General features: G+C 39.7%; 1 protein-coding gene across 5 annotated transcripts in view; it reads left to right on the top strand.

Annotated features, from left to right (window-relative positions):
- Window positions 1-13,451, top strand: part of SACS (sacsin molecular chaperone) — a 96,490-nt gene that overhangs the window by 46,467 nt on the left and 36,572 nt on the right. For 3 of the 5 annotated variants that reach the window (XM_078070566.1, XM_078070568.1, XM_078070567.1), the window contains exons 3-5: window positions 3,539-3,689; window positions 8,312-8,399; window positions 9,317-9,402. In XM_078070566.1, coding sequence (XP_077926692.1) covers window positions 3,539-3,689; window positions 8,312-8,399; window positions 9,317-9,402 — 325 coding nt within the window. Of the gene's footprint in view, window positions 1-3,213; window positions 3,424-3,538; window positions 3,690-8,311; window positions 8,400-9,316; window positions 9,403-13,451 lie in introns of those variants that run through there. The other 2 variants (XM_036074307.2, XM_078070569.1) reach the window with 2 other exon arrangements.

The raw sequence follows: 13,451 nt of genomic DNA on the forward strand, positions 1-13,451 counted from the left end.
GGCAGCATAAAGGAGACTTCATGACCATATTCCCACAAACTGCTCTCGGGTATTTCCTGTACCTTTACATGAATCCTACTCTCTGATCCTATCCTATGGAGCTACTTGTAATTCCTCAGCTCTATTGCTATTTTTTTGACTCCATGATTTTGTAGGTGCTATTTGCTCTCCCTGAGAGATTTTTTTCTTTTTCTGTTTGGCTTATCATTTTTACTCAATTTTTAGGACTTCAGTGTTCTAAAGCATGCCCACGATATCCTCATCTTTTTATTTTCAAGCTAAACAGCCTTGTGCTGACTCATTAAACAAAGGAATAATGATTTGTCTCTCTTTTGTCTTTACATAACTGGTGAACATTCTCTAGAAGGGACTAATTTATTGTTTCCCTCTGATCAAAGATATGCTATTAGGCACGTTCCATTTCATAAAATCATGAAGTGTTATTTCAGGAGAAATTAACTCTCAGCCTTGAGATACACTTCGAAACTGCAGTCCAAACAGTGAGAATGAACTAGAATAAAGGAAGCCCAACTACTATTTAAGAATTTTTACATTGGATTGGACTGGTGTTTGGTTGTTAACCTGGATAGGGTTTTCAATTACTAAGATGAGTCATTTGAGGGACTGAATGGGACTGGATAATTTTTATGATCTAGGAATGATGGGAAAGCTAGGGCCCAAGCCATACTGGTTCTGTCATCCAGGGAAAGGGAAAGAAAGCACCAGGGCAAATTAAAACAGGACTCCTGAGAAGGAATAACATTGTTTTCCGCTTTTATCCTGCTGAGTCTGGCCTGTGCAATAAAATAATTTTATTTTACTCATCTCTACAACTGAAATAGGCTCAAAGGGTGGTCCCCTGACTCCCTGTTTTTTACGGAGTCTGGACTCATTCATTCTAAGAGACTAAAATTTTGGCTTCTTGCTGTTCTGCATTTTATAATATGCTCCCACAGAATGAGTTAGGGCTCAGCTACACATTTATTAGAATACATCATTTTTGCAAATTTCTTTCTCATCTTAAATAGTGGTGAAAGTTCATGAACAAAGATATTTATTGGTCTGTGCACTTTCGAAAAAAAATTAAAATACCCTTGTAAGTATCAATAGGGTTGAGTAGCCTAAGACATTTCTTCTCAATGGAAAATTAGGCAGTTATTAGAAATTCAATTTATACAGTGATAATAATGTTGAAAAACACTATGTACCCATAGTAATCATATAAAAACCCCCTTAAATTAATGGTAATGGATACAAATGTTTTTGTATTGGGGTGTTAGAATTATGTGTAATGTTTGAGCTTCTATCTACTTTTCTGTATTTTCCAGATATTTTTTCATTCCTTTTTTTCTCCCTTTCTTTCGGCCCCACTTCCTTTATTTAATTCCTTCCTTTCTTGCTTCCTTCCTTCCCTCCCTCAGTCCTTCCTTCCCTCATATTTATTGAACATCTATTCTGTGTTAGGACCTCGTTCAGGCTCTGGGAAGCCATCAGCAAACAGAGAAGACATCAATTTCAACTTTGCTTTTGTCAGCAGGTTGGAGAATGGGTTGGGGAGGAGAGAAGTTAGAGGAGGGGCAACAAGTGGGAGGTGATGGTACCAAATCCAGGTCAAAGATGCACATGCACTGCAACAGTTGCTCTGTCCCCCTTTCCTCTCATATAACCTCTTTCTGGATAACTTCATTTTCCTGTTTCATTCAGGCCTTTTCTCAAATGTCAGTTCTTAGAAAGGAATTCTAGGACCATCTTAGCTCTTTTCCTCTCTTATCTTGTCCTGCCCCAACTCCCTCCCCCCACTTTTAAATAGTACTTATCCCTACTTGGCTGACATCATAGGATGAATTTATATATTATTGGTCTATTTGTTTATTGTTGTCTTCCTTCCTTAGAATGCAAGCATGAGATGAGGACTTTGTTTTCATTGTCATTTAGAAATGTGTCCTTTCAGTCTTGTCTGACTGAAAAAGTAAATATTCGTCCATTAACGTTTTCTGGCCTAATCTTATATTGAGTTAGTATTCTCTAATTGATTGTGCTTGCTTGTCCCAACTATGGAAAGAGCTGCATGATTTACAGACTTTCCCTTTTAAATATGGTTATGGAAAGGGATGGAATAGCTGTCTGGGTACTCTATTATTACTGATAACGAGTTCTGAGTAATAGTTTTTGTGCAAGAGGGGGAGAAGTGATAATTGAAAAACAGTAATTAACATCATTTTTTGTGCCAACGCTAAAATTTAATTCTATTCCAGGTATTTAAGCAAGAAGCACCCAAGTTTACTTGTTCAGGACATAGCCTTTGAATTGTTTTAATAGATGTTGCCGCTCCCCCCCCCCCTTTTTTCGATGTATCTCATCTATACCTATGAGAAATAAGCCAGAGGAAAAGACTGATATTTTCTGAAGCTTCATTCAGCTACGTGCACTTTCTTTTTTTTTTTTTTTTTTGGTTGTTGTGTCTCTTTTTAAAAATTTTTTATTGTTATGTTAATCACATACATTACATCATTAGTTTTAGATGTAGTGTTCCCCTACGTGCACTTTCAAATTCCAAGGCAACGTTAGTTACTTTTGGGTGATTCCATCAGCTTTAAGACTCTGGTTTCTGATTTCAAGGAGCTTGCAGCTGTGATGGGAAAACACTTAGGCTACCAACAATAAAAGGTAATGTTGCCAAAATGAGTTACATGTATTTTAACATGTCATAGTATATGTTCACGTATATAATCATCTATTACTTTCTTATTGGCACTCCTTCCTCCAGCAAACTGAACCACTGATCCTACTTTTGTGCCTTAGAAACAAACGGGAAACCGTGAAAGACACTTGCGTTCTGCAATCACCACGTTTCCCGCTGTGCCTAAGAGGCCACCATAAATCTTACTTGGAGATGCTTCCAGAGGTTGAAAGTCTTTAGAGGCGAAGGAGACGTAGGCCCTAGGAACGTCTAGTTCTGCATTTCTCGGTACTGTTGAACTCCACCAGGGAAAATACACGTTCTCCCTCAATGCGTGTTCTGCATACACAATTAAGTGTTTCAGGTCGTCCCGGCCCCCGCGTGGCTGGAGACGCGGGCGGCGCGGGGCGGGGCCTGCAGGCGGGGCGGGGCGCCCACGCCGCTAACGGTCCAGGCGGGCGGTGCCTCCGGGGGCCCTGGAGGCCGGGAGCGCGCCGTCGCTGCCGGCGCTCGCCCCGCCCCCGCGGCCGCGGCTTCCTTTCGCGTTTCCAGCTCGGCTCGTGCCGCTGCTCCCGGGGCTGCCGCTGAGCCCGGCCGGGGCGGCGCCCGCCTGCGCCATGAGGATCCCGCGCTCCGGGCCCGCGCCGGGCCTCTCTGTGCGGCGGCGGCGGCCGTGAGTAGGCGCGACGCGCTGGGGCGGACGCGGGCCGGCGCTCGGCGAGGACGCTCGCGATGGGGGACAGGTAATTCTGCCCGGGCCGGGCCGAGCCCAGAGCCGCGAGGCTCCCCGCCCCCGGGATCCCGGGCTGGAGGGCCTCCACGTGGCCCCAGCTGAAGGTCCTTTTGCCTTTTGCACAGGTGGCTCCGGGTGACTGTCCTCCCCGGCTGCGTGGGCTGCAGGACCGTAGCCGTTCAGGCGTCCTGCACCGTGCGCGACATCAAGGAGCGCATCTTGGCCGAGACGGGCTTCCCGGTGTCGGAGCAGCGGCTGTGGCTCGGCGACAGGGAGGTATGGCCCGTCGATCCCTTCTCCTTAGTAGGACGCTGGGCCCGCCTCTGTGCTCGGGGTTATAGCGAGCGCATCCACTAGCTATCAGTAGGCTCGCTGAGACTGAAACTGAACCGGTTTTATTCTTATGTCCTGGAAGGCAGATGCTCAGTTAATGGTCACCCTGGAAATAATGCTTTGTAAATAACATGAACAAAATCACACGGGTATGTTCTCATCATTAGTTGAAATTTTAATTGATTTACCATTTCAGCATTTGTGTCTCCCTGCCCCCTGCCCGCCCTTTTGTCTGAATCTTCACTTCCTGAAATTAAGATAGTTTTTCGATCGGCATTATAGTCAGGGTTTTTGTTGTGGTTTATTTGTTTTGAAGTGACTTAACCATTACTCATGTTTTTCCCAATTGTGTTGTACATTAAGCTGGAATAATTTTCACCTTTAATGTCTTAGAAGTTTCCCCTCAGTTTTGAATCATAGAAATTTAGGGCTGAAAGGATCTTCAGACTATGTTATAGAAGCTGTTGTTTTGAGGAATACATTCTCATTAAAACTTCTGAGCTGCAAATGAATGAGATCAAAACTTTGGAAGATAGCAGTATTTCATATTGTCATATATATCCTTTAAGGTTAGCGAAAAAACTAAATTTTCTCAAAGGAGGAGTTAAATTTTTACTGAGAATTAACTTATTCTTTGATCCTAAAAATTTATTCACTTTTTATGAGATAAAAGATCATTTCCAGGATTTAAAAGAGGTAAAAATGTTAAACAAATATATAAGGAATACTGAGCCATACAGAATAACGTTTCAAGTGTTGGATTTGTGTCCAATACAAACACTGGTGAAGTACTTGATAACCTGTGATTTTTACTCCCTCAGTGTAATATTGACCTGTGTACCTGGGTCCGTACCATGGTTTCTTGACCACTTAGACACAGATTTCCAGTTAAACTGCTCTTATGTTCCTACACAGCTCAGCCCTCCTTACCAGCTCCCCAAAGTGTTTGGTGGCATGTGGACAGTGACTTGATTGAGGACTTTGGATAGAATTGAGGAGCAAAGCTTGTCATTCTTACTTCTTTTTCTGGGCCCATCTCTGTCCCTTCCTGTGTATACTCTTCTAGTTCTATACCCCCTTCTTTGGTTACTCCTCTGGGTCTGCTTTGTCATTTTGTCCCTTACATGTGGTCCTACCAAGAGGCTCAGTCGTGGCTCAGTCTTGCCATTAGAAGTGTTTTTGGAGCTATCTGTGCGAAGCATTGATAGTGGAAGGTGAATGTGGCTGTGGGGCATAGAGTGTTTCAGATTGAGTGGATGGGTGGGTGGGGGTCTGGTTAGGAAACTTGTGCTGTCCTGAGCTAGGGAGGTTCTAGATTCTGACTATAGAGATGAAACTGGAAGGAAAGGATGTACAGGAGACTTTGTAAAAGTATAATTATGGCAGTTTGGTACCCAATGGGTGTGCATGTGTGTATGCTTGTGTGCATGTGTGCAGTGTAATGGGGTAGATGTAGAATAAGACAGAAGGTCTTGCCCAGGATATTCACAAGCCTTGAGTCAGACCCAGAAATAATGGAATTCTGAATATGTCAGGGTAGGCAGGAAACAAAAGCTGCTGAGGACTCCTTGTCACTCACTAGTTTTTGTTGGTACTGGACAAAGTAAGCAGTAGACACTTACCCAGTCCTCCATCTTTCTGGGTCTACCATCCCTTTCTCCTTATCTCTTTTGTTTCCCTGGCCTGGAAATGGAATTTTTAAGTTCTTCACTTTACCTCCTGTCTCATGAAGAGACTGAAGCTATTCATTATAGCTGTGCATCTTCCTGATCTTTTTTCCTCTTTTTTTTTTTAAAGATTTTTTATTTATTTATTGACAGAGAGACAGCAAGAGCAGGAACACAAACAGGGGGCGTGGGAGAGGGAGAAGCAGGCTTCCCGCTGAGCAGGGAGCCCGATGCGGGGCTCGATCCCAGGACCCTGGGATCATGACCTGAGCCGAAGGCAGACGCTAAGGACTGAGCCACCCAGGTGCCCCTTCCTTTTTCCTCTTGTGCCAAATGTGGTCGAGCCTCAAATCAGGAGGTTTGAATTATTAGTTAACTTTCCTGTCTCTTAATTGATCAAAAAATGTCCTTTCTGTCAACTCTTGAATCTTAGAACCTCTTTGTGTCCTTGACCACTGACCAAAGGAAGAAGTGTCAGGAGAGCCAATTGTAATTAATACTGTATTGTTTGTGTAGTAATTTGGAAAGAGTTATTGTTTCATAGTAAATGAAAATGAGCATCTCTGAGGTTTTTGAGGGAGGTTGAGGCTGGCATGGACAGAGATCCACATGTTCAAATCATTTTACAATCACTCTGTTTTAAAATATATGTATAAAGACTGAAATGGGCAACTTTTAAGATTGCATTGCCTCTGGAGATGAATAGGACTAGTGTGACTTTGCTCGGTTGGAGTGATTTTGGGTCTAGGAAGAAGAGAGGCCCAAGCAAAATCCCTTAATCTTGGCAGACTCAGGAGGAGAAAGCTGATAGCACTGCTGAGGTCAGTTATCTGTGCCACTTTGGGATTCTCTTTGGGAGAATCACTTGCCTGTAGATAGGTCACTGATTACAGTCCACCAAAAGCATTCACAGTCAGACTCACATAGCTGGTTACATCTGTTTTTACTAACATGATTCTGCTCTGTGTCTTCTTCCTTTTCAAGTCTTCTTTAAGACCTGCAGACTTCTTCCTGCAATAAAAATTTCCTTCCTTCCTCCTGTCCTGCCTTTCTTCCTTCAGATGTACCTTAGCTATTACTAAATTGGACCAGTAATCCTTGGCTTATGCATGGCTCTCTTTCAGTAATTAATCAGTTAGTTAATTAACTAACAATAGAATGAACAACCAAGATGACATCCTCCAACTGAAGAACGGGAACACTGTTAATAGTTTATATTTACCTCTGCTTCTCCTTCCCAGCCTGTGTGCCTCTCTTTTTTCCTTTACCCCTTCGTGTTTATTATTTTGTTGCCTGTTTATGTAGTTGTTTTAATAGTTTTATCTTAAGTGTGTGTATGTATGTGTGTATATAATGTACACCTATGTACATATATATCTATATATGTGTATGTGTATGTCTATAAATATATGACCTGAATGATACACTGTTTACTTCTAGTTGTTTATGAATTTTATAAGAAGCTTGTTATTCCATATGTAGTAACCTGGAATAAGCTTTTTTCACTCAGTATTATGTTATGAATATTCACCCTAAGTTACGTGCAGTTTAGTTAATCCATTTTTCTTTGCTATATGATATTCCACTGTATTAATATGTCATGGAATTGGGTTGTTTCTAAAATTTTTGTGGTTAACAACACAAAATAATTACTGTTTTTAACCCATATCTTCTGTGCAGGGAGTTTTTTCAGGCTTGCTTTAAAGATTCAGTGGGAATATGTATATGAAAGTGCTTTATAAGCTGGGAACTGTCACAACGTGCTCAGATATGTATTTTAGAAATGGGGACTAGAATGATGATACATAGAAAGTAAGGAGACCAGAGGAGTGATTATAAAAATCCAAGAAATATTGGGAGTCTGAGCAATTGGAAATGAGAGAACAAGTTAGGTCTGAGAGAAATTGAGGATGGACTTGCTGGAACCTGGAGGGTAGTTGGATATGTGGTTTGCAGAGAGAGAGAACTTCTCCCCACGGTTCCCTCTAAAGTGAACAGGTAGAAGGTGCTACTGTTAATTGAGTTACAAAGTAAAAATGAGCGATAAGGGTTTGGAAGGAAATCCAGTGAGGTCACTTTTGACAGGTTGAACTTTAGGAACCTTGAAAGGTATCAGTGTGGGATGGGTGGTAGACAGTTGGAAATACTGAATTTTTGATATGGTAAATGATGTCATTCACACCCTGTTGAGGAGTGTAAGTTACGAAGGTGATTCTTCAGGTGAGCTTTTGAGTCATGTTTTGCAGACCATTGACCTGTGGGAGGTCATTCCATAGTAGCACTTGAGTGGACTTCTGGGGAGAAGGTCGATCTGGCTTTGGCTTCTGAGCAGTACACTTCGGAAATGTGAAAAGAATGATTTTATTTATTTTAATGATCCTGATTCATCATAAAAAATTTGTTATTTTATTATTTTATTTTTTTTTAAATAATTTTATTTGAGAGAGAGACAGAGTGAGAGAGAGAGAGCACAAGCAGGGTGAGGGGCAGAGAGAGAAGCAGACATCCCGCTGAACGGGGAGCCCCATGTGGGGCTCTATCCTGAAACTCCGGGATCATGACCTGAGCCGAAGGCAGACGCTTAACCGACTGAGCCACCCAGGGGTCCCAAAAAATTTAAGTTATTTTAAAGCAGATCTTTATTTGTAATTACTTAAGGAAAAATTCTTTAGGTTTAAGTTAAAATCCTTTAGGTTAAGAAAAATCCTTTTAGTTAAATAGAATTGTTGACTGAGTTTCTGTTTTTTGAAATACTCACTTCTCCAGAGCAACTTATTTCCTGATGAGAACAGTTAACAAGCATTATTTCTTAAGTGAAAAAAAAAAATTAAGGTAGTTTCGAATGTACAGTTTTAGGAACAATATTGCTTTTCATACATTTTCTTTTCTTTTTTTCAGTTACCTGACTGGATCAAGATTGGAGATCTGACTTTCAAAAATTGTCATCTTTTTGTAAACCTTCAATCAAAAGGCTTGAAAGGGGGAGGTATTACATTGACTTTACCAGGAGCGTATGCCATTTTTAGTTGCATAAAGATTACGTTTTAAAAGTGAAATGAAAGTATATTCCATGGGATGGGATGAGGGGGTATCCAGGCTGGAGGAAAGCAAGGGTGGATGGAGCTAGTGAATTATAAGAACGTGTGGGGTATCACACCCTATGCAGCAGAGTCCTGCTGGGTGGGGCTCGGTCCTGGTGGGCACTGTGCCAAAATGATGTTGATGAATTTGTAGTGGTGATTTCATTGTTTTAAGCACAGAGTTCTTTTTTAATGATATACACATTTTTTTTTTTCCTGTGCATCTGAGAAGTTAACTTTTCTTTCCCCATCCTCTCTATACTTGCGTTTTACCACCTCTCTGAAGGCAACCGGGTCAGTCAGTTCTAAGAATCTCTCGGTTAGGAAATGCCTAAGGCTATTTGAACCAGACAGCCCCTGGGACATTGACTATGCCAATCTCCGAATAATCAGAACATCGGTTGAGTTTGAGATTATTAACACTGTCATAATAGACACCACTATCTCTGGCTTATTATTTAGTGGCAAAGTACCCACAAAATAATGCCATTTATTTCATTTGCTTTGGAAAATGGCAACAATCCCTGTCCTCACCCCCCATGCTTTTTATTTTTGAATTAATCTTTTGTGATATATAGTCTATTTTTGAACATTTTTTAAAACCTGAATTTTGTAGTTTAATTAAAAGTCTTGAGATTCGATAAATTGAGTCTGCTTTGCTTTCTACTGAGTCTGATTTAGTTTTTTGTACCTGAGTGCTGCAGTAAAATGTATGAAGTCATAACTTGTATAATTTTACTATGTCCTGGAACCAAATAACCCATTGGTAACAGTCATGGGATTTTTTTTCTAAATCATATTTTAAATGTGTTCTGTATTTTAGGTCGATTTGGTCAGACAACTCCACCACTTGTTGACTTTCTCAAGGACATTTTAAGAAGATATCCAGAAGGAGGGCAGATTCTTAAGGTAGGGCATGTGTTGTGTACGTGTGTGAATTTACTTTGGTAAAAATGAGATGGAGTAAAATGAGTTGGAAATCCCAGTAGCGTTTAACTTTGTAAAAATTTTGTTTAGATTTAAATAGCAGTATTTCTTTCCCTCTATGCCTGCAGTGCATATGCTGGATGGGATGGGTTGAAAATGCAGCCATTGTAAATACATGAGGTTTCAGAGGCAGAGGAACTCATTAGGTTGTTGTGTGCTGTGATCAAGCGCAGTGTTGCTCTAAGAACACTCTTTCTGTCATTTTATGTAAGTATATAATGTAATTTTATAAATGGTATGTGAAACATCTTGCAGAGCCTTTATAAACCAGGCAGTTGACCAGACGAACAAAATAATGCAAAACCCACATTCAGGGGCCATGAACACATTCAACAGCTGGACTTAGAGGTTTGCCTTTTAGGAGAATTTATTTCATAGGATAATGATTTTAGTTATTTGTTTCTATTTGAATACACTCATTGAAAACCAAAAGAACCCCAAAACCTGAACAACCATAGAAGAAAGCAATAGTAGAAGATACAGCAAAAATTAGATTTTGTGTTTAAGCCTAATGAGGAAACTCCTTAATTAACCGTAAGAGTAGATCAACTATCATGCATTTTTCTTCTAGTTAATTTATTTAGTGTTTATTGCCTTTAACATCTTGGCCCTCATTTTATTTTTTAGTTTCTAGTTTTCTAGTTTGGTTACTAAGTTTTTAGAGAGTAGGATTAGGTATATTTAATTGAATTTAAGTAGTCATAATCAGATAGGTGCTGATTAGGGGGATTGCTCCATCATTAGTGATTTTATTTTTAAATTTTTTTGTTTTTATTTTTTATTTTTATTTTTATGTTTTTTTGTTTCAGAAGTAGAATTTACTGATTCATCCCTTACATATAACATCCAGTGCTCCTCATAACAAGTGCTCGCTTAATACCCACCACCCATTTAGCCCATCCTCTCACCCACATCCCTCCATCAACCCTGTTTATTCTCTATCATTAAGGGTCTCTTATGGTTTGTTTCCTTTTTTTCCCTTCCAACACATTCATCTGTTTTGTTTCCTAAATTTCACATTTGAGTGAAATCATATGGTATTTGTCTTTCTCTGCCCGACTCATTTTGCTTAGCATAATACACTCTGGCTCCATGCATGTTGTTGCAAATGGCAAGATTTCATTCTTTTTGATGGCTGAGTAACATTCCATTGTATGAATATACCACATTTTCTTTATCCATTCATCAGTTGATGGACACTTGGGCTCTTTTAATAGTTTGGCTATTATTGATAATGCTGCTGTAAACATCGGAGTGCATGTATCCCTTCAAATCTACTTACGGATCCTTTGGGTAAATACCTAGTAGTGCTATTGCTGGATTGTAGGATAGTTCAATTTTTAACTTTTTTAAGGAACCTCCATACTGTTTTCCAGAGTGGCTGCACCAGTTTGCATTCCCACCAACAGTGTAGGAGGGTTCCCCTTTCTCATCCTCGGGAACATCTGTTGTTTCCTGTGTTTTTAATTTTAGCCATTCTGATTGGTGTGAGGTGGTATATCTTTGTGGTTTTGATTTGTATTTCCCTGATGATGAGTGATACGGAGCATGTTTTCATGTGTCTGTTAGCCATCTGGATGTCTTGGGAAAATGTCTACTCATGCCTTCTGCCGATTTCTTAACTGGATTATTTGTTTTTTGGGTGTTGAGTTTGATAAGTTCTTTATAGATTTTGGATGCTAACCCTTTATCAGGTATGTCATTTGCAAATATCTCCTCCCATTCCACAGGCTGCCTTTTAGTTTTGTTGACTGTTTCCTTTGCTGTGCAGCTTTTTATCTTGATGAAGTCCCAGTAGTTCATTTTTGCTTTTGTTTCCCTTTCCTCCGGCAATGTGTCTAGTAAGAAATTGCTACCGCTGAGATCAGAGAGGTTGCTGCCTGTGTTTTCTGCTAGGATTCTGATGGTTTCCTGTCTCACATTTAGGTCTTTCATCCATTTTGAATTTATTTTTGTGTATAGTGGAAGAAAGTGGTCCAGGTTCATTCTTCTGCATGTGGCTGTCCAATTTTCCCAACACCATTTGTTGAAGAGACTGTCTTTTTTCCATTGGATATTCTTTCCTGCTTTGTCAAAGATTATTTGACCATATAGCTGTGGGTCCGTTTCTGGGCTCTCTATTCTGTTCCATTGGTCTGTGTCTGTTCTTGTGCCAGTACCATACTGTCTTGATGACTACAGTTTTGTAATAGAGCTTGACGTTCGGAATTGTGATGTTTCCAGCTTTGGTTTTCTTTTTCAACATTATTTTGGTTATTTGGGGTCTTTTCTGGTTCCATACAAAAATGGTGATGGTGGGGTGCCTGGGTGACTCAGTCAGTTGAGCGTCTTGGTTTTGGCTCAGGTCATGATCTCAGGGTTGTGTGATTAAGCCTTGTGTTGGGCTCCGAGCTCAATGGGGAGTCTGCTTGTGTTTCTCTTCCTCTCCCAACTCACGTGTGTGCACACACTCTCATTCTAAAATAAATAAACCTTAAAAAAGTGCTGGTGATATTTTGATAGGGATTGCATTAAATGTGTAGATTGTTTTGGGTAGTATTGACATTTTAATAATGTTTGTTCTTCCAGCCCATGAGCATGGAATTTTTTCCCATTTCTTTGTGTCCACTTCAATTTCTTTCGTAAGTGTTCTATAGTTTTCAGAGTACAGATCTTTTACCTCTTTGGTTAAGTTTATTCCTAGGTATCTTATGGTTTTTGGTGCAATTATAAATGGAATTGATTCCTTGATTTCTTCTTCTGCTGCTTCATTATTGGTGTATAGAAATGCAACATTGATTTTATATCCTGTGACTTTGCTGAGTTCATGTATTCTAGCAATTTTTTTTTGCAGAGTCTTTCGGGTTTTCTACATAGAGTATCTTGTCTGTAAATAGTGAAAGTTTGACTTCTTCCTTGCCAGTTTGGATGCCTTTTATTTCTTTGTGTTGTCTGATTGCTGAGCCTAAGACTTCCAGTACTATGTTAAATAGTCATGGTGAGACGGGCCATCCCTGTCTTGTTCCTAACTATAGGGGAAAATCTCTCAGTTTTTCCCCATTGAGGATGATATTAGCTGTGGGTCTTTGGTATATGGCCTTTATGATGTTGAAGTATATTCCATCTGTCCCTACTTTGTTGAGGGTTTTTATCAAGAATGGCTGCTGTATTTTGTCAAATGCTTTTTCTGCATCTATTGAGAGTACCATATGGTTCTTATCCTTTCTTTCATTAATGTGGTATATCACGTGGTTTGATTTGCGGATATTGAACCACCCCTGCAGCCCAGGAATAAATCCCACTTGATCATGGTGAATAATTCTTTTAATGTATTGTTGGATCCTATTAGGTAGTATCTTGTTGAGAATTTTTGTATCCATTTTCATCAGGGATATTGGCCTGTAATTCTTTTTTTTAATGGGGTCTTTGTCTGATTTTAATCAGAGTAAAGCTGGCCTCAGAGTTTGGAAATTTTCCTTCCATTTCTATATTTTGGAACAGTTTGAAAATAATAGGTATTAATTCTTCTTTGAATGTCTGATAGAATTCCCCTGGGAAGCCATCTGGCCCTGGACTTTTGTTTGTTGGGAGATTTTTGATTACTGATTCAATTTCTTTGCTGGTTATGGATCTGTTCAAATTTTCTATTTCTTCCTGTTTCAGTTTTGGTAGTTTGTATGTTTCTAGGAATATGTCCATTTCTTCTAGATTACTGAGTTTGTTGGCATATACTTTTTCATAATATTCTCATAATTGTTTGTATTTCTGTGGTGTTGGTTCTGATCTCTCCTCTTTCATTTGTGATTTTATTTATTTGGGTCCTTTCTCTTTTCTTTTTGATAAGTCTGGCTAGGGGTTTATTAATTTTATTAATTCTTTCAAAGAACAGCCCTTAGTTTCATTGATCTGTTCGTTTTTTTGTTTGTTTGCTTGTTTCTGTATCATTTATTTCTGCTCAATCTTTTATTACTTCCCTTCTTCTGCTGGCTTTA

This window comes from Halichoerus grypus, chromosome 4 (assembly GCF_964656455.1).
Source record: "Halichoerus grypus chromosome 4, mHalGry1.hap1.1, whole genome shotgun sequence".
NCBI lineage: Eukaryota > Metazoa > Chordata > Mammalia > Carnivora > Phocidae > Halichoerus > Halichoerus grypus.